This window comes from Anomalospiza imberbis, chromosome 3 (genome assembly GCF_031753505.1).
Source record: "Anomalospiza imberbis isolate Cuckoo-Finch-1a 21T00152 chromosome 3, ASM3175350v1, whole genome shotgun sequence".
Lineage (NCBI taxonomy): Eukaryota > Metazoa > Chordata > Aves > Passeriformes > Viduidae > Anomalospiza > Anomalospiza imberbis.
The window spans coordinates 2,710,307-2,736,863 of record NC_089683.1 but is presented as its reverse complement, the minus strand read 5'-3'; the positions used below and the strand labels follow the sequence as shown (position 1 = coordinate 2,736,863).

The following is a 26,557-nucleotide window of genomic DNA, read 5'->3' as shown; positions in this document are numbered from 1 at the left end:
GTTGGACTAGAACTTGGAGCAACCTGGGATAGTGGAAGGAGTCTCTGTCCCTGTTCTGGGATTGGAATTTTAGATGAGCTTTGAGGTCCCTGCTCACCCAAACGATTCTGGGATTCTATGGGATAAACCCCTGAAACACAAACAGCACTGGCAAGTTATTATAACTGAGAAAAAAAGTGAACTTTATGTGGATCACATTCCAGTGTCTAGGTGCTGTGGCACTAACTGACAAGTATCCGCTTTTCTTCTGTTTTTTAAAAATCTGAATTACAGGAATTTCCTTGCAGCTTTAACCAACTCAATCCAGAGCCATGGAAGAATGAAGGGCTGCTTTTCCAGTTCGAGCACAAAACTGAGGTTCCAAAAACTGAAATTCCTGCCACAAACCGGATCCCTGGGGCTCCTTCTCTTACTATGTGTCACGAGGGTACCATTCACTGTTTTACACAGCAGCAAAATGAATGAAGTGGTTTTGTGTCACCCTTGCAAACTGCTTTCCTTTTTCTCAGTCCCCAGCACCCATCACACTCTCCAAACTGTACCAGGAAATTTGGGATCTTTTGGGAGAATGGGGGTGGATGCTGGAAACTGGATTTTTACACTTAAACCAACAAAAAAACTTCCCAAAAACCAAAAGGCAGCTATAAAAAAAACTATGCTTTTACGTGATCATCACTGTAAATAAGGGAAGACTGGAGGGATTCAGTATTCCAAGGACATCCTGGAAACCTCTTCAGTTGCTCTTGACCCTGTATAAAATATCCCTATATCTGCATCCTCAGACCTCTGCAGGCTATACAGGGTTAAGCACCCCCCCTGCTTCTGACTCCTTCTCAAAGTTTGTTTATTCAGCATACAAAACACCCATGTAATTGCAGAAATCTGCACACTTAAATAAGTTAGGAGAGATGAGACAAGTGAAAGAAAGAAAACTCTGGAAATTGATAGCTTGGCTGCTGCCTAATGCTTGGCATCAGCACCACTGGCAGAATTTTACTGCTCCCTGACATGGCCTTGCAGCACTTTGTTCCAAGTTGCTCCACAAACCAGCAGCACAGCCAGGAATCAAATCCTCAGCTCTCTGGTCCTCTACCTGATAGATTTTTCAAGAAAAATTTCAGCAGATATTAGGGAAAAAGTACTTTGCCATGAGAGTGCTCGACATTGTGGAACAGGGGCCTGGAGGCGGGAGAACCTCTGGTTTTAGAGATACTGAAAACTGAACAATCTCATCTAAGCTGGTCCTGCCTCACCAGATGAACTCCAGAGGTCACTTCCATCCTAAACTGGTCTGACCCTGAGCTATCCTGTGACAGTCCCAGCTCTCCACAACTCCTTGAAAGGATAAAAAGGTGGGATCCATCTTTTCTCCCAGGGAACAGGGACAGGACAAGAGGAAATGGCCTCAACTGCACCAGAGGAGGTTCAGGCTGGATATTGGGAACAATTCCCGCCTGGAAAGGGCTGTCCAGCCCTGGCACAGCTGCCCAGGGAGATGGTGGAGTGCCCATCCCTGGAGGGATTTAAAAACCCTATGGATGAGGCACTTGAGGACATGGATCAGTGTTGGCCTTGGCAGTGCTTGGGATGGTTGGACTCAATGATCCCGGAGGCTTTTCCATCCTAAATAATTTTGTGATTCCATGCGTGTGACTCACGCTTTAGTTGCCTTCTCATTAATTTTTATTCTGGTTGTAAGAAATCTAAATATATCCAAAACACAAGTTCTGAAATCTATGTAAATGTTTGGTTAGCAAAACTAAGCAAAGGCAGGTGCATCCACTAACACTACACTGAATATTCATGCTCCTCTCCCAAGTATAACTTCTCCAGAAACAGGGAAAATGCCACTTGTTGACCTAAAGATAAGGTCCTCCATTAACAGCCAGGTTCTAATCTGAGATCCCTGTCTGGAAGCTGTAAAATATTGAAAAACAAGAGAGCTGAGCTCCTTCCTCCTCCAAAAACCTGATTTATCAGTCAAAGGTAGATGACCTTGGAGGTCTTTTCAACCCAAATGATTCTGTGATTCTGCAAACATCAGTCTCAAAACTCAAGGTGTTGAAACCTCCTTGTTTTTGGGAAGGACTCCCCCCAGCAGCTCCTCACCTGGTTTTTGTATAACTGCATTACAGGCGTTGGCAATTTCTTCTCTCTTTGCCTCGTCGGGATATTGATTCTCATTGAAGTAACTGCAAAAGGGGGAAAAAAACAGGTTGTTTCTTAAGAAATCAGAGCATTAAGGTTCCAAAGCAGCTCCACTAAAAGGTGTCAGCTGCTGATTTATGCATCACTCCTCCAAAGGTATCACAGTGAATTTTATGGTAAAGTAACATCAGCCTACACTTATGTCCACATGGAATGAAGGAAACTTCCTAAATCCCTCAGATAAATGAGTATTATCTCAGCATTTGGAATATTGTACTAAGACACCCAAAAATGTAGGCAATTCCATGGATAACAGAGTTAAGATTGTCAAGTGAAGCATCATCTCCAAGTCACCACAGGCCCTTGACTTTATTATCCTTTATTTATTATTTATCCCCGGATACACCCCTAGCTCAGGTAGAAGGAGCTGTTTAACATGTATTTTGATCCCTTGTGTTAATATATACACATCCATACATACTTTTAATATCTGTATTATGCAAAACCACACAAATACTCCACAGATATGGTGTGGAGATGCTATGAAATTACACAGGACAATTTCTACAGTCAGACTGTTTTTTTAAAACCACAATTCAGAATTTTTCGATCTTCCTCAGAACGACACATTGAACACAGCACATTTCTAACAGTATTTTTCTGGAATAATTATGATTTTATTGTACTTTATATGCAGTAAACATCCTATAAAAGTTAAAACTGTTTCCTCTTTTACCTCACCGAACTACTCTGCAAATTTTAATGAACTGATTTACATTCCACAGAGGTTATCAGATCTGCATTAAAACCTACAAAACGTCCTGTTTTCTTCAATGGACTCTGCTAATCGCAGCACAAGCAGGGACTGTTTTTTCTGTAGATTACCCATACTATATAATCCTAGGATTTCTTTTATCAACTTTGATCAGCAGCAGGCCCGGCTGTTGGACAGCTGCTCTGGATTTGAAAATAAGACATTTATTTCCTTAACTGTAGATCATTTGGCAATAGGAGATTCAGGCATATTGAGGCAATTATTACTTTCCATTATTCATCCAGTGCATTGGCCCCAGTTACCTTCTATGGAAATCCAGATTCTATTCCATACAAGAACTGTTTCTGTCCAAATTTTGAACACTCAGGTTGAATTTTAGGTGCCACTACTTCAGCCCCCTGTTCACAGAGTCATTTACAGTCACAGCTATGCCCAAAATGGGGTCCTATTTCAAAGTTGCTGCTCAGTGAGTAAGAGAAATCACACATGAGCTCAGAGAGTTGCACCATTCGTGTACATCCAGGTGATCTCCTGGGAGAGAGCAAATGGAACCACAGGAATAGCTCAATCTTCTCTAAATGAAGGGCAGCTCTGCCTTAAACTTCAGTTCAAGTGTTGGAAAAGTTGTGAGTTTGGCAGCCAACACTTCCACTACTGAGTGAATTCATTGCTGGCATTAAGGTGACTGAGGAATCAAAGGAGGAGTTCCCTGACACAGGACTGGTGTCTTTGTTCAGCTTTATGCAAATTTAGAATGAATATCACGCCCTCTGGACATGGTAATTTTTAAAGTGCATTTTCCTCTCTTCCGTGTCTGTCCGCGTTGCGTGGTTCCAGCCTTTGAAGTGATGTGTGTGTCCATCTCAACCTGCAAATTTCTGATCAAAGGGGTTGCAGGGTCCTGTACAAAGGTGCATTTCTGGGGAATGGAGAGCTTGGAAAACAGAGCAGAAAATGCTTTTTTCCAGTGGTTAGTGATGGAAGCAGAAGCTCAGGATCCCAGTTCAGCAGCCCCATGACAATATTGCAGCTCTCCCACCTGCAGAGCACTGCCCTCTGCCCAGAGCCAAGAATCATTTCCTCCTCTAAGCACCCTGAGATAAAGGAACATCAAGAGATCACAGCTGAAAACTGCTGCTCTGTTATTTACATGAACATATTGCCTGCCCTGGAGTCCTAACCAGCACCACATGTACAAAAAACAACATTTATGGAAGAAATTACAAAATACATAAAATTATCAATTAGGGTGACCTTGAACTGCCCACTCTTGTAAATTCAAGAAACTGAGACACTAATTAAAGCAGCAAAGGCAACACCAGAGCCACCAGTGACCCTTTTCTTGTCACCTAACTAAACACTGTCCCTTTCCCAAGCCACAGCTAGGCTTTTGCTGCCTCCAACAAATAACAAAAAATATTTTCTACCAACAACAAAACTTCAGCCCATGCTTACATTTCTCTGGGATTAACAGGAAATCTCCCTGTGATGGAGCAAACTTCCAGAACTGGACAAGGAATGAGACACCTCTTCTAGCAAATGAGGGAGTTTTGTGTATTCCAGTCATTTTTGTGACTCAGAAGCTGCTGAAGCAGTAATTCTTATCTCTAAACATTTTACAACTAAGTTATAAACAATTAATTTGCCTGACATTTCTCATCATTCTGAAACGTTTTCTTTGAATTCAAACAGGAATTTCTGATCTTTTCATGCAGAATGTCTAAACATTTCTACAAGAAGTGTTTAGAAGAAATTCTCACTAAAAAATGTGAAATTCTTCTCATCCTAAATCTCCAATTTATGAAAAAGCATCAAAAATCTCAGTGAGCTGTCACACAGCTGACCTGGTCATTTTTGTGGGGATCCCAAAGCCAAGTGGGTACCAGCTGGAGAGGGAACTAGAGGAGCAGTTAAAACTCTGTTTCTGCAGTTGACAATAATTTTAGAACCTGCCTCTCCTTCCCCCTGCTGGACTATTCCTTATCCTCATTAATGATGGGACTTCTCCTTCCCCCACACATTCAACCTCCCTATAAACTAGGCCAGCCCTCAACGTGTGCTCCCCAAAACTGAATCTTCTCCTCAGAATTCAATCCCAGGATGGTGTGGGGTGGAAGGGACCTTAAAGATAATTCAGTTCCAACATCCTGCCATGGGCAGGGACACCTTCCACTATCCCAGGTTGCTCCAACCCAATCTTGGACATGTCCAGGGATCCAAGGGCAGCCACAGCTTCTCTGGGCAACCTCTGCCAGGGTCTCACACCCTCCCAGGGAAGAATTTCTCCCCAAAATCCAACCTAAGTCTACCCCCCTTCAGCTTAAGGCCATTCCTGAGGCCATACTGCTCCTCTCCATATTGTGCTTTTAGTGTTTGAAGGAGTGCAAGCTGCTTTATCATAGCTCATACCCTGAAAGGAAAAGGTCTCACAGCTCCAGGTAACCCAAAATATCCAACCCTAATTGCTGATCTTCCTCCTCAGCCTCCAAATCCCCTGCGCATAAACTCTACCAACATACCGCATTTCATCCTCATCCCATCAAGATCTTGTGGCTGATGTGCCATGACACAAAGCATGACATTTTAAACCTCCCACCACGTGGCACTCGAGGACCTGGCTTAGTGGTGAATATGATGCTGGTTGATGGTTGGACTTGATGATCTTGAAGGACTTTTTCACCCCTAATGACACTATGGTTATACGACTCTATGATTCTGGAAAAGTAGATGAGAATCATTAAGTTTTCAAGATAGGGAAGCAATGGAAAAAAATTCAAGACTTCATCACTAACTATTTCGTTTGCTCGTGTAGAAGTTGTGAAAACACTGTGATTTTTTTGGACTACATTTCTTCTTGCAGTAAATTAATTATTCTGCCTCTAGTTCTGTTTCTTATCAGCCAGGTATACAGGGAAAGAATGCAGGATGTCTGAAATTCCCTTCCCAGCCACAAACCTGTTCACAGTCTGAAAAGTTTCTGAAAGCTACAGATGAAAAATATGAAGCCATATGAACTTAAAAGGAAGGAAAAAAAGAAAAGGAGCAGGCACAAGTAACTCCTGCAAAGGCACACTGCTTTCTAGACAAAGGGCAGCTGTCAGCTGAATACCTTCCATGAAGAAACCAAATGATCTCTTTTGTAGAAAATGACAGTGGAGGATTAAAATGAAAAGTGGCCAAATAATTTACATTGAGATGAGAATCCATATGATGGTAAAGAATGTAGATATCCTTGAAGCCGTTTCATTTCAATAACACTGAAGCCTAGAAAAATTGCAGATTCAGAGAAACCCTCTTTCTTTCAGGGATAATGTGCTTAGGACAATGATGGAGAGGGAATCCATCTCAGCCCAGGGCTCTGTAATGGAAGGAGAAGCCTCCCCCTGACTCTGTACCAAGGTGCCCCTCTCTGAATTCCTGCAATAGCTGCCAATCTTTTTTTTTCCTCCTTCTGTTCTCGAGGCTGAGATATCAGATGCATTAAGCAATGCCTCAGTAGTGTTCCTGATAATCCACAGTGGAAGTTTTGTTGCTTCCTATCAGCTTTGCAGCTGCCAGGGAAGTGTCTGAAACGACAACCACCGAGCAGCAGAAGGACTGGTGGGGTCGGTGCTTTTCCAGATAAGGAAAGAGATAAAGCTCCCCAAAACTGATCAAAAGACCCCAAGTTGAGGAAATGCTTAACTTACAGCAGGACCTAATGGCTAAAACTCCCAAGTATGGCAGGGGTTCAGAGTGGAGAGGCTCTAATGTGTTGCAGGTAACAATTCACAGTGCTGCTGCAGCTGAGTCACTCTCAGGTGAGGTCACTCAGGTATGGGGACACAGGTCACCCTCACTGAAGGAAGGATAACTGACCTTGCAATTAATGGGAGGCAAGAATACACAGATGGATATTTACTGAAGAACAGCAGACATGCTGCAAGCTCACTCCCTCACTCTGTGTTTGTACCCCTGGCTTCCCACTCCCACCCCTGTGGGAGCTTCACCTGCGAGGGAAATATCCTGGCACTCTTGTGGGGGCTCCAACTCCTCTGCTGGAGACCAGAGAGTCCCAGAATGGTTTGGACTGGAAGGATCTTGAAGATCCTCTATAGTTCCCACCCCCTGCCATGGGCAGGGACACCTTCCACTATCCCAGGTTGCTCCAAGCCCCATCCAACCTGGCCTTGGACACTTCCAGGAATGGGAGATTCATCTTCCCCGAACTCAGGCTGCAGTCCAGCTTAACACAATTTAATCACAGAGTAAAGGGAATGATCCCATCCTCTCCTTCATTCTCTTTTTGCAGGAATGTTTTGTGCCCGGCTGCCTGCCTGGTCCAGCTCCCCACACGTGCCAAGAGCAGCGGTTGTGCAGCCAAGGGAGGCGGGAGGACACGGCTGACAAGGCAGCTGGGCCCAGCTCCTTCCACAGCAGCTCCCAAAGATCCTCTCCCAAGGGATGCTGAAAGCAAAGCCAGAGCCACGGGCTCGGCCACCAGCCCAGGGAGGGATGGAAAAGCAGAACTGTCCAGCTCCCACCCCTGTGGATGAACAGAAGCTTGCGCTGTCCCCAGGGATGGAGCTCCCTGCCAAATTCTCTGGTGTCTCAAAATACATGAGGTGAAAGCTGCTCCTTTGGCTCTGATAAGATGCCTGCAATTTCAGCTCCCTATCTGGTTTCCCTCCCAAGAGTTCCTCTGCTTTCCACTGACAAGGTACAGAAAACACTCAAATGTAGTTACCTATTTATCTCTCATTAGTACATTTATCACCCCAGTATCACCCAGCAGCCAGAGGTCACTGTTCCAGTCTTTGTGGCTTGTAGCAGAACTATTATTCAGGCTGTCAAATCAATGGAAATATTTCTGAAGTTAGTCTGTCATCTGTGCCTGAGATCTTATCTCAGCGTGGCATAAGACAGACTGTCAGAGAAGTGACATTCAGAGCATAATCTCATCAGAAAGTGTAATGACTGGTTTATTTCCCAGTAAAATACTGGCCAAGAATATCACTAATGCCATCCTCAGCGAGGTCAGCAGATGACACCACCAGTTTTATCTACTGATATTTCTACTGATTCCCTAGTAACGACATGGATGTCAACTAAACCCACGATATAAAGTCATTTTTATTTTTGACAGCAAAATTAGAGCTCAAAGATATCCCCTCCACCGATAAACTGATGGAGCTGAGAACTTCCCCCGGGACTGCAAAACATAACCAGGCAAGGATGGGAAGTGCAGCTCTCGGGATGAACTTCAGCTGAGGCATCTGCTCAACCAGACCTAAGCAGCAAAAATGTAAGAAAAAAATCCCTAACCCAGAAAAACCACTGACAAACACGATGGCTGCAGCTCTCTGCTGTTTCTTCCACAGCACCATCATTTAGGCAATGGATTCCACAGCTCCATGGATTTACAGGAATGGAGAAACCACTGCAGGGCTGTAGCTTGACCTCTTCTACAGCACTGACAAGAGGTCTCTCAGCAATTCTGGAAGCCCAGAATTAAGCCCAGATCTTCTGTCCAACCTGCACACATATGCAGTCCCAACATAAAAAAAATGGGGGTTTAAACAATGCAGAATCTATGTAACTTTATATCACCTTTTGACACAAACTGTAAAAACCCTCACTTTTAAAAAATCTTTCTCATTCCCCACTTGAGCTTTCAGGCCCAGAGTATTGCCACACTCTGTCCAGGGAGAGCACAGTTTTTAAGCCTCTCACTCTAAGAAATGTTTCATTCTTGGATTTCTTTTCACTGCATGTGCAAATCTAGAGGAGAGATCTCACCAGCACTAGACCACTTAGAGCACCAGACAGAGAGAAACAGAAATTATTTCACACCTCAGGACGTGTCTGCATACATAAATTCCAGAGCCATGTCAGTACACATTAAAAACCTTCACACAACAGAGCTGACTCTCAGTTCTGGCTGTACAAGTTGCTGTCTAAACTCCGAGAGAGGCATTTCACTGATGTTTCTTAGCAGGAATCTCCTCTGCCACATAGATTAAAACGCCAAAAATACACCTTGCATGGGAGTGGGTAAAGCTGGATGACCTTCAAAGCTAACAGAACAACGAGGTTTTCGTTCTTTCAACATCACTTTCTCAGAATTTTGACAGTGGTCTTGAGGACCACAATCCTATCAAGCTATCAATATTATCCCAAAATTTGTTTAGAAACAGAATTAATTGATAATAGCTCTGAAAGCCTTGTACATAAAAAAGATAATCTGTCCCTCCTAATCTCTAGCACCCTACTGTCGAGATAATTAACAATTAAAAAAAGAATAGTTAAGACATCCGAGGTGGCAATTTACTCTTCCTCGTAATTGGATTTGGTGATAAGAGCATTTCTGAAATTACACAACAGGCCTCTTCTGAATGGCAAGATTTGGAGTTTGCAGCAATTTGAAACAAACAGGTACTTTTTGCTTAAGGCACCTTGAAGACACTGACAGCTGAGATTTTGAATATCCTTAAACTTGTCCTTACACTTATTGGCACCACCAGACTCTCAAAGCAAACAGAGTTCACTAAATTGTTCATAAAATAAAAGTGGACATTTTTTGAAGCCAGCAAGTAACCAACACATCGAGACAAGACAAAGTGAGAATTGTCCTGCTGGTTGGTGTGAGCAAACAGCATCTTCAAAGCTCTTCCTAACAAGGCATCTAAGCATGAATAATAGGACCTCTTGCTCCCTTTTATTTACTTGAAATATTTAAATTGAGACCTCCATGCTGCAAGGATATTTATGTGCATTAAATCCGCTGGGCTATGTGAGTGATAAACACAACTTTCTGCAAACAACTGTGAAACAAACATCTCATCTTCATTTTTTAACGTGGTACAGGGCAAGAGTTATTTCAGTTGTATTTTGGATTATCTGGTCCTCACAAGCAAAGCCAAGGCAGGGTCAGCCCATGGGTGAAACATCTCCCAGGAGGGATGAGGCCCTGCAGGAATCAGCCCTGGCCCACCCACTGGGAAGGGCTGTTCTGCTGCTGGTGACCCACAATTCCAACCAGACAAACTCTAATCAACACTGAGGGTTTTACACACACCACTCACGAGACAACAGAGGATTCCAAGGCTTTATATGGCCACAGAAATAAACAGCAAAACTTGGTTTTTACATTACTCAGAACATCTTTATTTGCTCTCTGGAACAAAATATTCCACTTAGCAGAGCCAGAGCTCACAGCCTATCCCTGCCTCAAAACTGTGCTTTAGTGGGATGCTCAGCCCTGGATGTGTGTAAATAATGTCAGTGTGAGCACCAAGGTCCTTCAGGTTGTCCTCACTTTAGCCTCAGTAAGGTTTTAGTTCTTCTGGATGGGAATCTTGGAGCCTCCCTTTGTCAAAAGCCTCCAGGAGAGGAAAAATACCAATCATGAAATTTGGGGTTAATCTTAGTATAAACTGATAGCTCCCAACAACACCACCAGTATTTTCCCTCAAAAACCCACAAGTTTTTGTTTTCAGTTTCCAGTCTTGGACCAGACTTGGTTCAGCTCAGCAGAACCCTCAGTTGCTGCTGCATTTTCAGAAAATAAAAATTAATTCAGCTGAATGAAAGGATCCTGCAGGATTCCACAGACAAAGCCAATTCCTGCAGCACCTGAAGTTATCCTGCACCTGGATATTCAGCACCTAAAGTCAAGATGAAATCTGACTTTGGGCTCAATACATGTGTTTTTCCTAACACCCACTATCTACAAGATCTGGGCCAAAATTGTTACCCCATTAAGTGTTGTACAGCCAGGTAGCAGAAAATGTATTTAATTTTTAAATATCAATCTATTCTGTACCTTGCAACCTAAATACAACACAAGAGATGGATAGAAAATGAAAATGAGAAATAATGAATTAAACCAGTAATGCCAGTGGATTAAAATACTACAGTGCCAAGACCAGCTTCAGGAGGTTCTTGGTAGACAACACAGCAAAGAAGGACATTTAAGGGAAGTTTTAAGCCATCAGGAAACTTTGGGATCTTTAAAGAATATTTCCCCAACTTCTTTTTTTTTTTTTTTTTCCTACAGGATTGTGAATAGCTATCTTGGAAATATTAAGCATCAAAGACTCAAAAGATTATTTCATTTACCAACACCCATCATGGTTCGTATTTTAAGAGTGCTTTTTATATCCAGATCATCAACTCCTTTAAAAGTATTCTGAAATTGTCTTTTCTCATCTTACTCTTTAATATCATTACAAGAATTTACAGGTAGAAGAACAGGAAAGTTAAAAGATACAGAGCCAAAAATTAAAGAGCCAGATTAAATCAATTCACAGCTCTTTACTCCAAGATTTGTGCTCCTTGCCCTGAGCCATGGGTTTTGCCATGTGCTTCCTCTTAAATGTCATTGTCACCCTCGCTCACATCAGCTGAGTTTCCTGGGGACAATCCTTTAGGGAGGCATGACTTAAACAGTGCTGGCCATAAAGCTCCAAAAGTAACTGAGGAATTATTGACCAGAAAAACTAATTATTCTTAGCATTTTTGGACTTTAGTAAAGTATTTGATAAAGTGACAAATGGGAAACTATTCATGATTTTGGAAAAGACAAAGATTAGTATAATTACAAGACAGGGTAGAAAGGAAACATCTAACTAAGAAGAGGCTGAAAAATTAAACAAGTGGCATGGAAGACTACAATCAGGGATACTCCTCAAGTGTCATCTTTGGAGCACCATAAAAACAAAAACATTTAATGATCCTGACAGAAAGCCTGCACATGGTGATGAATCTGCTGAGACCAAAGTCAGAAGCCACATCAATACACTGAATTGAAGCCCCATAAAAAGCAACAAGAGAATCCTAAGGGCAAGAACTAAACAGAAATTTAACGGTGCAGCAGCCAAGGTCACCCACTTTGGGAACAACAACTTCACAGGCACAAAAAGATCATCAGCTGGGAAGATCAGTTTTTGTGAAGTCACTGTGACCAAAAGATACAATGCAACAAAAGCACCAAAAAGGCCAAGCCTGACAGAGATGAGGATGCTGCTATTCCCTATCCAGAGAGAAAAGCATTATAAAAGCATTTATTCTATGCTGTTGACAGAGTTCCTCACACAGAGCAAAGTATTCAAAACAAATTAAAACTTACATGTGTTCCAAAGGAAAATCAAACAAATAAGAAAGCTGGGCTATTCTGGATCACCAAAAAAAAACCCCACAAAAACCCAAAATAATTAAAAAATAATCAAGGATGTGGTAGTGACTTTTGTGCCTAAAGCTCATGTGGTCCTGTGATAGAACATTTTTTCAGGTGCTCCATTTAAACATTTTTAAAGTGTCTGTCTGACCAAGAGCCCATAAATACATGATGCAACAACTTAAGAGTCCGACTTTGGAATTTTCCTCCCTCACTTATCCTCGTAATGACTCTATCACTTGTGCAAAGACCTCACGTCTGTTACTCCATGGCAGAGAGCTTCCTCTGGCTGAGGTAGGGCTGGACTCTTTTCAGAGCTGACCTGCAGTGAGAGTCAGCAGGAATGCTCTGCACTGTTCTGGAAAGCAGGAATGGGAAGATCCAAGCACACTCTGGGCTGGATGGTGCTCCTGGATCCTCCTTGTTGACAGGAGCAGCAAAACCCTGGCTGCAGCAAAGCAGAGTGACAAGGTGCCAGCCTGGCCCTGATTTCCTTCTGAACACTTCCCAGACCACTCAGGAAGTTAATTCTGTCATTCACTTCAATGGGTTTGTTCCAGGGGTAACATCACACACGGACTGGGTGAATCCTGCTGGGAGGGGTAACTCTTCTCTCAGCTTGGAGCCGCTCTGGACAACCCAAACATTATGAAAACCACATAAAATGCAGCCTGAACTTGCCAGCGGCCCCTTCACACAGTTCGTGTGACAAGTTTGTCATGGCTTTCCCTGCCTCCTGAATCCATGTTAGAATGCCCACGAAAATAACAACTTAGCTGATTAATACAAGCTTTTTGTTCCTAATTCCTTCTGTGTCCTTTAAACAGGACAGCCACAGGAAAAACAACACCATGAAGGACTGAGGCAAATCAAGAAAGCTCGAAGAGACAGAAATCACAGCACCAGACTTATATTTTTACACTGTCCTTACAGCAGGCAGCATCTAGAGGTCTCAACATGATTGTAAAGAGCAAGAGGTTCTGTTTATGAACTCAGCACAAACCCTTGACTCACATAAGTTGTGCCCTAAAACGACTGGCAATAACAGTTACATTAAATAAAGTTCTGCAAGGAGAATTATTTATGCTGGATACAAATAAAGCTGGTATTTTTGAAATTCACAGCAATTAACACTCCCACGACTGAACTGCATTTCTTAGCATTAAGCAAAGCACTGCACGTGGAGAAGAGCAAATTCCAACTCCTCACGTACATGACCAGGTCTAAATCAGCAGTAGTTCTTCAGGAAAGACTATTCCAAGAAGAGACACTCTCAATCAATACACAAAAGCGATCAGCAAAAAAACCACATGTTAGGCTGGAGGTCAGAGAACAACAGGACTTGGATTCAGCTGCTTGTCTAAGTCAGAATATTCACCCTGGAAATATGGAAATCAGCTCTGCTTGGGTCCCCACTCACCTGCCCCAGGTCACTAGAAATTGAATGTAAGAACAGAAAAGGTCCAGAGAAGAGTGACAATTAATATTATTAGAGGCAAGGGAAGCCTTGGTGTCTGAGAAGAGATAAGAGAGTGACTGTTAAGTTCAGAGAGGAGATAAACGAGGAGCACATTGATAGCAGCACATGTAGAGAATGATCCTGGATAAATGTAATGTTCTGCCTTATTCTTTCTCATGATACTCATGCCAAAGGGACCTTTGACTTTTTAAACACATTTTAGCATATAAAATGAAACTAGGTATAATTAGTTCTCCGGAAGTACCCTGAAGACCTTAGAAGGATTTAGAAGGAATTACATATTTATGTGAATAATAAGAACGCCCAGAGCTGCAATAGCAGGATTAAAAATACAGGATAAGAGGTAAGAGCTTTTGTCCACAGCCACATGGCTGCTGGCCAGGTGTAAACCAGGCACAGGACGGAGAGGAGAGGTAGAAAGAATGATAAACACCACAACCATCATCACCTGGGATGAGATCCTGCTTGTCACCTTCATGAGCAGTAGGACAGAACACTGAGGATCTCAACTGGTGCTGGAGAAATGCAGGAGAGTATCTGGACTAGAGGAGAATTCTTATTTCTAAAATGTGGGTTTGCTGCACCAGCCAGAGCTGTTACAGACCAGGCTGACAAAGTTGCTTTTTCTAAATGTTGATTTCAGTTATTCTGACCTTGGCAGACATAAGAATTTTGTCTGAAGTCTGCTGCAAGGAGCTGCCCCTCCCACAGATCATCTTTTATTATTTTTAAAAAGAGAGGGAGAGAGAGAGAGAGAGAGAAAGAACACAAGGATACAAAAAGCACCTGAGCTCTCTAGAAAGCAAAATAACTCATGAGGTGCTGGATCCTTGAAGAAACCAGAGTCTGCTGAGGCTTTGGACAGACATCTTTGCATTCTATTTTACTGCCTGCAATCTGCCAAACAACTGGGATTTGCTTACAGCTGATTAGAATAGGAAGCTTGTATATTATGCATGTCTGAGAGGGAACAGAGCTTGATCTAATGCAAAATAAGGCAGATCCTGTGTGCCAAGCAGAAAATGGCTGCTCTTGCATTTTATGAAGACACAGAGCAATGACCCTGAGCCAAACCACTTGAACCTTCACACAGCCAGATGATCTTGCCTGTGTCTGAATGGTAAAGTGAACTTTGCTGGGTGCCTTTGCAAAGTTCCTTCGCTCAGATCTCGAAGCATTTCAGGAGCACAAACAGCAAAGATCCTAAAAAAAACCCATTCCCTGCGTCTCAAAGGACTTAATGAAGTTGAATCTCCCCCTGGAAGTTGCTGACTAACAAACACCTTATGACAGGATTGAAAGGGCTGGAAAAAATATAAAGAAATCACCTGATGTTCCTCTCTGCCTTAAGATCAAGTATCTCAGAACCATCCTGACAGATTTCATCTGATTTGCTCCTGAGAAATGTTTTCTAGCTCCTGTAGATAACCTGCTCAGTGCTGTGCCATTCCTGAAGTCAGGAAGTTTTTCCTAATGCCAATATTCCTCGGTAACCCAAGAATTAGAGGCTTTTGGCACTTTTCCCTTGGCTTGACTCATCTCCCAAGCTGGTAGTGGATATTTTACAGCTGAGACCAGTGAGTCACCAAAAGGTTCAAGGACACCTGAGAGTCACAGGGACAGCAGAGATAATTCCCAGCCCTCTTGACCTCCCAGCAAACCCAGGAAAGATGAGCAGCATTCCCGAGCCAACCCGTGGCCATCGTTATATTGATGAGAAGCTGCTGTTCTGTTTCTAACAATGTACAGCCTAATGGAAGGGGCCAAAGGACATTACTTCCTGCTCTGCTGTCAGCTTGGAAAGGGAGAAACGCAATGAATCCCAAACTTAAATCTCCTCCAAAGCCTTGCACAGGAAACTTAGATCCCCTATGGGGCCGGTATTAAGGTTCTGCTGGAAGACATAACTAAGAGTAATGGGATGAAATTAACTAAGAAAATTTCCTAACTGAATTTCAGGAGCTAATAGAGCTCTCGTGGTCCCCAGGGAAGCCGTGGAAGCCCCGGCGCTCAGGAGAGCTGCAGTAAAAGCGCTTTCACAGTCGGAAGGATTTCTAATAAGGCACGTCAGGCCTCATCTCACTCGGGGCCAGGACCATGCCCAGAGCACCACCTCGGGATCAGGGTGGGATGTGCCTCATCTAGGAGGGGAAACGAGGCTGAATCTCCCAGCACCATGATGGGAATGCAGCAGTGACTGGTCTCAGCATGGAGATGAACTTCCTCAGCTTTGGAAGGGAAACAAAACCACAAATGGTTAAATCAGACAGAGTTGGGCAGTGATGCCACAGTAATCATGGAATTACAGAATGGTTTGATTTGGAAAGGACCTTAAATATCATCTTGTTACAATTCTGACACCTCCCACTATCCCAAGTTGCTCCAAGCCCCGTCCAGCCTGGCCTTGGACACTGCCAGGGATCCAGGGGCAGCCACAGCTTCTCTGGGCACCCTGTGCCAGGGCCTCACCACCCTCACAGCCAGGAATCCCTTCCCAATATCCCATCTATCCCTGCCCTCTGGCAGTGGGAAGCAATTCCCTGGGTCCTGTCCCTCCATCCCTTGTCCCAAGTCCCTCTCCAGCTCTTCTAGAGCCCCTTTAGGCTCTGGAAGGGGCTTCAAGCATTCCCTAGATTCTTCTCTTCTCCAGGCTGCAACCCCCTAACTCTCCCAGAGGAAAGGTGCTCCGTCCCTCTAATCCTCATGGCCCTAAAGCTTTCCTCTACCTTAGAAAAATCAAAGGACCCCTCTTCCACAATGCCAGTACAGCCATGCCTGTAAAGAAACCAGGAACTCATCCAACTCAAACCAAACAAAATCAGAACAAAACCAAGCAGACCAAACAACGCCAGGGAATCACCATCTTTTTGTTAAACTTCCCCTTCCTGGTGTTCCCAGATGTGCATTCCTGTCCTTTGCCCCAGCACAGCCCCAGCACAGCAAGACAAAACAATTCAGGAAAATGCAGGGGGAAATAAAAAGGATTTCTTTTTCCTGAAGCAGGATGAATTGGCTGCTATTTCCATCAGACAAGAAACATCTCTGGCAGAGTCCAGGGTGGCAGGAGCAGGGAAACTGAGGAGGAGGAATTGAGAAGAGTGGCGAGGCAGGGTAACACCTAAGGATGAGCTGGTGACAAAATGTTAATTCAGCTCAGCTACAGTATGAAACTGTACCCCCCTATCTAGGGAAATCTAAACCCATTTCTCTTCTGAATAAAGCCAAGTGAAACACCTGACTCTGTTTTGCCACCTATGAAATGGGGATGATGGGGAACTATAGCATCTCAGTCTTATTTAATCTAAATACACCTTTACAAATGAAGCTTCCGAAGCACAGACAAGTGTTAAAATAAAAACCCAGAGCCATAAAATCAAACCAAATAACCTCAACCAGAAAAGCAAAGTCCCTGTACCCTAGACAAACTGAAATACATTCAACTGATGAATTATTCATTTTTGTTTAGGGCAGAATTTACAGTTATTTTGATTTAATCTTTGGATAAAGCATATATTTAAAAAACAACGCTCAATTCCCCCCCTCAGTCTTTAACAGCACTCATGAAAAGTGCCTTTAAATGGGTATAAAATCACTGATTCTGCTGCCAATCTTAGTTATTTTTTTGCCTGAAAAAGAAGATAAACCTCTACTCCAATATATGATGAGAAGAGAAGCATAAATCACTGGGAGTAAAAAATAATAATAAAAAAATAGACTGACAAGACAACACAGCTTCATTAAAAAATAGAAAGCCCTAAGGGAAATTTTCGATTTCATACTTCTAATGAGAGGAGTTGAAAAGAAGAAGCAAAGCAGAGAAAAGAAAAAAAAAAAAAAAAAAAAAAAACAACATAACATTATCTGTGGGACAAGGCGTAACAAAAAAAGAACACGAAAGTGAACCAGAAAGAGGCTTTCAAGTTTAACCTCAGGTTTGCACAGAAAGGACTCTTGCAGTCTTAGCTCTGCTCCCAAAGGAGGGCAAAGCCACACAACAACATCGACACACTCAAAACTCAGCATATTCCATGAGCAGGAGGCTCCAGAAGAGAACAGGTCAAGGTTGGCATCAGTAGCACTGCAGCTGTCTGAACCACACCTAGTCTGCAGTTAAATATAGAACTTTACTTTCTGGAACCACTGCTCCTCTTAACCTTCAGAACATAAATATTCAGGGAGGGATCTACAGAAAAATAAAAAGTAAAGGGATAAAGAGACCCGAATCTATTGTCCAAAAAATCTCAGACCAGGGATTAATAAACTACCCTGGGAGGATTCCAAAAAAGCAGTAAAGGCTGGAGAATTGAATTACAGAAACCACAAGCAGCATCCTGGAAGTCCAGTATAAAACAATTAGTTCATTTAATACACATACCCTGTACTCAGACCCTCAGGTACATCAGACATTTCAGGATGTGGCCCTAACTCTAATCTTCATTCTATCAGGTTGGCACCAATATAATAATTAATTGAACTGGAATTTTTTTTGTTGTTGTTGAGTTAAATCTTTCGTTTTTATAAAAGAGAAACTACCCCTTCAACCCTCACCCTTTTCTCATTCAGTTCATGGATCAAATCCTAACTGGTGCTGTGCATTTTCAATTGGAGAGCCTGCTCCTAAGAAACAAATCCGTCAAAATTTTGCAATCACATTCAGATTCTTCCCTTGAAGTGCTCTCAGCTGGTTTGGCACATGGACTCTTAGCAACTACGATTTTTACCAACTGAATCCATGACAAAAGCAAAAGCAGGGGCACAATTAGGTGATGGAGCAGGTCAACACCCTCCCTCATTCTCAGCCAAAAAATGTTTATACAGCATCACAGCAGCATTTCAGAGGGAAGGAGGAGTTTTGCAGAGATTCTGCTCAGGTCTGGATTCCACCCTCTTATCTTCAGGCATTAAACTAAACCATCAAAGTTACTTCTAATTGCAGGAGGTAGCCAGAGAGGAAGGTGCACAGAGCCCTCCTCTGAGTGCATTAGTAGGATGGGATTGTCTCCTGGATCTCTTATTTCTCCTTCCTGGACAGGTATCAGCCCAAATGAACGAGCACTTTCCTGAGGTTCTCAGAGCAGCAGCTCCAAAACAGGTGCCTAAATCCTTGTGTGCACCAACATCAGAGCCAGAAGCTGCAGGACACACAAACTCAGTGCACTGAAAGTTGCATTTCATTAGGGAAAACAGTCCATTAAACTGAGATGCCTCCACTTAGAGTCAAAACTTAATCCTGCAGAGGACAATGCAAATTACCAGACAAATGGCACCTGCCCGCAGGCAATGCCAAACACCATTTTAGTGGCCAAATGCTTATTCCTGACCCTGGGGCACCAGGGAAACCTGATCTGCTTGGGCCAGAGGGGTCTGGTTACCTTCATCCTGCTGCTGTTATGAGTCATATCATGGCCAAGCCTGGAAAACTCCAGTGCCCTGCAAGTGAAATTAGTGATTTTTTTCCAAGGGCTCCCAGAAGAGCGTTTTTCTCCCACTCTTTCAAAATCTGTCACATAAAACAGCTCATCCTTACAGCTCAACGAGGCCAGTTAAAGCACAACAGTTAAACAACAATATTCCCATTGCTTTATGGTGTAGCTTTATGGCCACACAACACTTTTACTGTGTTCTTGCCTCAAGTAAAACTCCTCAGCTTTGCTTCCCAGTACCCCACACAAGGCTGTGACACCAAGCACACATAGTAACCTAGACAAGGGCTTGGCAAATTAATATTAAAAGCCAGGATTAAGGCAATGTGGCAGCAGCAGAATAGGGAGAAAACCCTGGCAGCAAAGACCTTACAGAGAACAAGACCTTACAGAGAACAAAACCAAGAAAAACAAAGAAGAATTTAATGAAAAATTAGATTGAGTGATTATGTATCTGCATTCACAATTGGATGATTTCCAGTATCAAGAGCAACTTGATTCAACCCAAATCTCACACCTTTCTAACAGATGCCTTTAAACACCACAGTTTTATTTCTAGACCATCCCAGCAGAGACTGGCTTGAGGAGAAAGGTAGATGAGGAACGGGTGGCTTGCTCAGCTGTCTATCAGCAGGCTCCCCAGCAAAGGAGTCTGAGGCACAATCAGGGTTCAAACAGCAAATAACAGCAATTACTGCACTGTGGGCCAGACAGAAACCAGGAAGAAAACCAGCCATGCCCAAAACCAGCCATGCCCAAAACCAGCCATGCCCAAAGAGCTCTAATTCTACTCCCAATAAGCATTTCACACTCAGAGGGTTGATCAGGAGATGGTGCTGCCCTGAAGGCACACAGGGCTGTGGTGGTTCTGTCCTCCTGCACACACAATCAGGACAGTCAGACAAGCATTTCAAAGTGCTAAAGATCCTGTCCTGCCCCTTGCTCTGCCTCTGTGGAGGGGGACATTAGAAAAACACACTATCAGATCACAGGGCATTGCATTAGTTGGGTCTAACAAAGCAGAACAGATTTCAAACATTTACATTATTTCCTTTGGGGAAACATCCAGGCAAAGCCAAAAATATCAATGCCAGATAAAATATCAGTGCCAGGCCAGAATAGGGAAACAAACATTTAAGTTACTGGTTCCAGTGCTGCAAAGACACAGAAATGTGTCCAGCCTGTGTTCCTGAGGGAGCTCAGGATTTCAGCCTTAGCTCAGGCAAATGATGCTCTCCTGCTCCTAATCAATTCCCAAGACCCCCATGCAAGCAAGAGGAAAAGGAAGCATTAAAGAAATGGTAAAAACACATCCTACAAATCTGCTGGCTGAGATCTCACTGGGGTTGCAGACCCAGGAGGAGTGTAACACACACAGTCATCCAGTCCTTCCATGGGAAGGAGGCTCCTCACGCTCTCAGAGGCTAAAAAACTCCTCCCAGCCATTTTGCCCTGGACAAAATTAAGCATTCAAACCTAAACTACATCCCAAGTTCCCCAGCCCTTCTCTACTGTACAGCATTATCCACAAAAGAGACATTCCTGTAAGCAGAGGGAAAGGCAAAGCATGCCCAGGCTCAGACAGGAGAGCTGGGAGCTCTAATGGTCACCTACCACTCTGCATATGGATTTGAAAGATCCACTTTGCTCTGTGCTGCTCCCAGCTCCTGTAGGAGGGTTCTAAGAGCCTTTTTGGACCAGGAATCTACTGCTTGTGAGGCAAAGTTCTGCATCCCGAACAATTACAGCGCTGCTGAAATGCCGCTATCCACTTTAGAACACCACGAGGCATCAGGGGGACAAGTCAGGAAAGTGGAAAGGAGAAATGCAAAATGGAAAGAGCTTGCAAGACCCTCCCAAGAGAGCCTGGATCAGGATAAGTGGAAAAGTTTCTACAGAAACAAAGAGCTGAACACCAACACGCTCAGACTGGGCTAAGGACATGATGTACAAAAATAAAGAGATCCTGTCCAGAACAGTTTTACAATTTTTTAAACAACACAAGAGGCAAAACAGCTCCTCCTACTCCATCATCACAAATCCAATTCTTACAGCACGAGGCTACAACACATCTAAAAAAACAACGCTGGCGTTCACCAGAGCAGGGAAAAGGACCCTTGTCTTGGCTTTAGAACTCCCATCTCCAAACCCCCTCAGAGAGCCACCACATACCTCTCCATAACAGCCAGGCACTCCTTTCTCCACGTGAACCGACTGCCTCGCCGTAGTCTGAAGGTCCCAGAGGTAGCTGTGACTGGGGGAGGCGTCTGTCTCCATTCTGGCTCTTCTATTGGGATGGGAGCGGGTCTCATGCTTAGTGTAGCCCCTAAGGACAATAAATACTGTGTTTCCCAGAGGGTTAAAAGTCAGGCCCATCCTCTCACTCCTGCTCGTAGGGAAAAAAAAAGACAAGACAGGTGATGAAACCATTCAAACTGAAAAAAAAATATAAAGTATTATCAAAGACACCCTAAAGATACACAAAGCCAGCTAGAATTCCTACTTCCCAACCTCTAGGGCAGAAGGAAACCCAAGGAGCTGATGGGCACTTAGAAGAATCTGTCTTGTCTTCATCAAGAGGAAAAAGACCACACAGAAAGGGTGAGCTGTGCCCCAGCTGGGATTCATTTAGGTTGTGCTGCCACCTGAGCTGTCACAAAGTAGGAAACAGCAGTTTCTATTTAATTATACAGGAGTCTCAGGAAGCAAAATGGAAATCTCTATCTAAGGTATTTCAGTGTCTGAAGAGCTGAGGAAATACCTGAAGCAGCTCCACCAATAGAAACACACCCTGTGGCCTGGGTAAACATGGGCTCACAAGTGCCAGGGTGCCTGAAAAAGTCACCGAAAGCAAACTAACATCACAACCTTCCTCTCCTGCTCCCCTTCTGTGGATGTATTTCTCCTTTCCATGAGTCTGAGCTGGAAAGCATCATGCACGAGACAGGATTTGGCAAGATGCCTTCAGGAAAGGCCCCTTTGAAACTTACCCCTGATCCTTTCCTCTCAGTTAATAAATCAAGATAAATCAAGACACTCTGGGAGATCGATCTGTCCTACATCCCTTGGTGAGGATGGGAACCTGGGACAGGACACAAGGACAGAAACCAGGGTATGTTCTGAAGGACAGCTTTGTGCTCAGTGCCTTCCCCTGCAGGGAAGACAGAGCTGTTCTATGCAAAAAGAGGAAAAAAAAAAAGAAAAAAAAAGTTGTATGAAAAGATAAATCACCACCTATATCCCATAAGCATCCTGAGCTCCAGTGGAATTCCTGCACTGAGCCAGCCTGGGCAGATCCAGGAGAAGCAGCAGCCCTGCTCACAGGGCTGGGCACACTCAAGAGCAGGGCTGTGACAGCAAACCCCTCTGGGTGCTCAGGCTCACTCAGCATGGTTGGGATTTAATCATCAAACCACACAGTGTTAGTGAAACAACACTGCTCCTCTAATACACAGAGGAGTGAAAGGGTCAAGGAAACCCAAGAGTTTAACCAATAAACAAATTCCTACAGCTAAAAAGCAAGAAATGAGCTGTTTAGGCACTTGGCCGTGTTCCTTTCCAGAAATGCACACACAGTCTTTCCCTTCCTGCCAGGGGCTTGCATCTGTGTTAGGTACTGGAGCCCAAAATAATTTACAAATGTTCCCCAGGAGGAGTCAGTAGGAAGTGAAGCCCACAATCTCTGCCTTGCACACACAAGGCACGGTGCCTCTCCCTAATTCCCAGCTAACGAGCCTACACAGATTACTTGGTTCCATTGAAACATGAAATATTTCCTAAAGTGCCAATTTACTGGGAGGCCATTTCAAGGAGAGCTCCTTATCTAGTCTTTCTTCTACTTGCACAGTTTAGGGGGCTGGGTGGCTATCAAGTTGCCAGGCTTTAAATACACTTCAAAAACTTTAAAAAAAATTTAAAATTTAAAAAGAGACAGGGGAAAACAGGAAAAGAAATCAGCTTTCCCTGCATTGTGTTAGCAATGTACTTTCCCCACCTTAAGATTTGATTTCACAGGGAGAGTACAGGAGTGTCAGTGATGCCTCACATCAAGCCAAGAGATGCAGAATCCTTCCATTAAATTTGCCTGAGATTTTTCAGACAAAGGTTGAAAAAAAATCTGCATTGAAAGCATAAATTTGCTGCTGCTGTTACAGGTATGTTCACGTAGTGAATATAATACACTTTTTTTGTTTTACTAGCCTTCCTAGATCAATTCAGCCATTTCTCTTTTCTATGGGGTAACATCAATATCAGCAGCAGATAAGAGAGGAATATGCTAAGAATTACAAGCAAGTACCCCCACACAGCAAGACAGGAGGATCTGAATGCATAAAGAGGCCCAAAATGGGCTTGGATGAACGTGTGGAAAAAAGGGAACATGGGATGGAGGGACAGGACACAGGGAATGGATTCCCACTGCCAGAGGGCAGGGAGAGATGGGATATTGGGAAGGAACTGTTCCCGGTGAGGGTGGAGAGGCTCTGGCACAGGGTGCCCAGAGAAGCTGTGGCTGCCCCTGGATCCCTGGAAGTGTCCAAGGCCAGGTTGGACGGGGCTTGGAGCAACCTGGGATAATGGAAGGTGTCCCTGTCCATGGCAGGGGGGCATAATGAGATTACTTCAAACCCAGATTTATCATTTATAACATGCACATTTGATATGGAACCTATGGAGCTTCTCCTCATCCCCCTCTCTTCAGTGAGCTCCCGTTTATTCTGCTGTCCCAACATTCCATCACAACATTCTCGCCACCCAGCTCCACTTCTTTATGACTTAGCAAGTTACATCCTAGTCACCAGTTCAGATTCTTTTTTTAAACCCCTCAAACAGCTTTTAAGGAGAAGTGAAACTTCTCTCCCGAGCAGACAGAGTGGAGAAGACGCAGTACAAGGTTTTCAGTGTATGCATCAAACAGCAAGACACCTCTGAGGGGTGCAGAGGTGAACTGCCTGGGAAGAGCTCCTTTCACACACAGAAATGAAAGGAGACAGCTCTCACTCCCTGCCAGTGCTCAGCACCTTTTCCTACAGCACTGGCTTTTCTCTGTGAATTTTTTGTGTGACTGAGGATGCTGCTGGCGGGTTTAGGGGAGAGGAGGCAGGGGAGGTGCTCTCCAACTGGAATGCAGCTCTCTCCACGCTCAAAATTCCTCCTGGCCAAGGCCTGCACATCCCAGACACCATCCTGAAGGGAGCTGCTGTAAGAGCATCCCATGCACGCACTGCTCCCCATCCCTGGGCTCAGGCAGGCCCTGCCACGGAATGGTCACAGAAAGCCTCAGGTGTCTCCCAGCTCCAAGAAACCATATCCTGGCAAGTTTTCATTTGCAGCAAGTACGTGCTGTACATTACCCTGATAAGAACAGATGCCTCATTGTATTTTTAGCCAAGCTGACCCCAGACCACACAATAAACACCTCTTGGTCAGAGTGAGCCACGCTGGATTGAAATCAGCAGCACAAGGTTCCCTACAGAGCCCAGAGCAGGGAGGAGAAGGAGCAGAGCAGGGACTGTTTGCTCTGCAGCCCTGTGGAACAGCACATCACCAACCATCCCTTCCCAGTGCAAACCTCGTGGGACAGCCAGCCCCTGATTTTGGGTTGGCTTTTCTTTCACAGCTGAACAAGAACCACTCTGAAAAAACAAGAGATGCTACATCCTGATAATAACTCCCTTTTGTTTTCCCTTTTGTTCAAGGAAGAAGTGCCCATGGTTCTCTCCAAGGTGACCACAGCTGCCTTCCTATTAGAGAAGAGTGGCAGAAATAAATACCCAGCCTAAATGGAGGCAGTCTGTATCCATCTGTAACTTTAACACATCATTTCGAGGTGCCAGCTTCAGTTTGCACTACGCAGAGGCAAGAGACAAGCTGAAGTTACTCCATAACAAACTTCCCACATTGCCCAACACCCAGTGCCAGGGAAATTAATCAGGCTAACAACTACCAAACTAAAAAAAAATATTTATTTAAAACCTATGGGCTCTGAAAAAAAATAGTGAGAACATTGCAGGACACTACCAGCTTCTGAAATATATAAAATTTATCTACTGCCAAAATGTTTTCAGTCCTCCACAAAACACAGGACAGAGAAGTGGTGCCTGTGTGGAAAGAAAGCTCCATCTAAATGAAAAGCATCCCTATTAATTGGAATAAAGACCCTGTAAATACCAGCATTCAGCATTTACTTCTTCCCTCCAACAAAAAAAAAAAAAAAAACAAAACAAAATGAAACCCAAAAAAAACCTGCCTTTCACCCTAAGTGGCAACTCCTTCCAGAAAAATTTACAATCAGTAACACACTGGAACTCACAGCACTGCCACTAACTCTGACATCACTCCTACCAAGAAAACATTGATTAAGACATTTTTCTGAGCAAGATTATTGCATACAGTGGGACAAGTGGGTGTTTTTCTCCTGTTCCATGAGACTCCAAGTCTCCCTTGCAACATTCCAGTCTGGTGCTGTCTGAACACCCACCACCAAGGACAGGAGAAATGCAAAAACTGCCCATGCAAACCAGCAGTCAAACCAAGGCAAATAACAAACAGCACATTCAAGAGCTCAAAGCCATCTGGAAAAGAATGGAAGGGATGGAATTGCTGAGTCGTGTCCATATAGGACCAGCATCTGAACAGCAGCAATGACCTAAAACTGCCCTAAGGCTCTCCAGCACCAAGTCCTTTGGTTGGCAGATGCAGCACTGCCTGTGGATGATTTAAAACATCACACAGCACATTAAAAAAAAAAAAGGAGATATAAATAAATCACTTTTGATATATTTGTAAGTCATAATTTGCTTATATAAGCACAGGTAAAAGGAAGGTCCTGCTGTGAGGAGCTGAAGGCAAGGCAGGGGTGTCACCCACAGGGAAAGGTCTCACCTGTATCCAGGAGATGGGAAAGGGAGATAAAAGGTGAACTCTTCAAGTTGCACAGAAAAACTGACAGAGCCAAGAGAAAGTCTGCCAAGAGATCTCCAGTCCTTTCCACACAAACTATTCCCCCTTCACAGTTTAGGAATTGATTACATCTGCTGTCCTAGTCCTTCAAAACTGTTTCAATTTTAGGGTTTCTTGCCATTACTACACAAATTCAGTCAAAAAAATGGATCTACTCTGAAGACCCAGTTTTTCAAGATAAGGAATTCTAGAAATTGGGGAACCAATAGTTCCCAAAAGCCTCACTTTGCCCTCTGATAACTCAAACCTGCAGGTCCCCTCTGCACGCAGACCTGACTTTCTCTCAAAGGACTGAGATTCCCTCCCAGCAGCTGGAACTGAAAAAGATGGAATGTATGAGAACAGAAAGCCAGATGCCACCTCTCGGTAAGCTAGCAACTAGAAAAAAATATGTGGCAGTCATTTAATCTCTCAGGTTTCTTCCAAAGAGGACAATCTTACAGAGTGGTGATGGCATCACTTTTTTGGGAATGTGGCTCCACTGATTTCGTCATTTCCTGGCTCTCAGGAGGACACAAGACCTGTTACTCTGTCTACTAATCACAGAATACTCTAAGTGTAGCCAAAACTTCAGCTCCAGATTGGTTTTGTAACAGTGATTTACATCCAGGATT

At 43.7% G+C, this 26,557-nt stretch overlaps 1 protein-coding gene and 1 long non-coding RNA gene across 10 annotated transcripts in view; both read right to left on the bottom strand.

The window, feature by feature from the left end:
- The window catches only part of HMBOX1 (homeobox containing 1), a 104,597-nt gene that overhangs the window by 6,424 nt on the left and 71,616 nt on the right, over positions 1-26,557 (bottom strand). For all 9 annotated transcript variants that reach the window (XM_068183147.1, XM_068183152.1, XM_068183149.1 and 6 more), the window contains 2 exons: positions 21,156-21,309; positions 2,110-2,192 (listed from right to left, as the gene is read on the bottom strand). In XM_068183147.1, the coding sequence (XP_068039248.1) occupies positions 2,110-2,192; positions 21,156-21,309 (237 nt within the window). The remainder of the gene's footprint in view (positions 1-2,109; positions 2,193-21,155; positions 21,310-26,557) is intronic.
- Positions 1-26,557, bottom strand: part of LOC137470114 (uncharacterized) — a 96,071-nt gene that overhangs the window by 20,188 nt on the left and 49,326 nt on the right. The window lies entirely within an intron of this gene.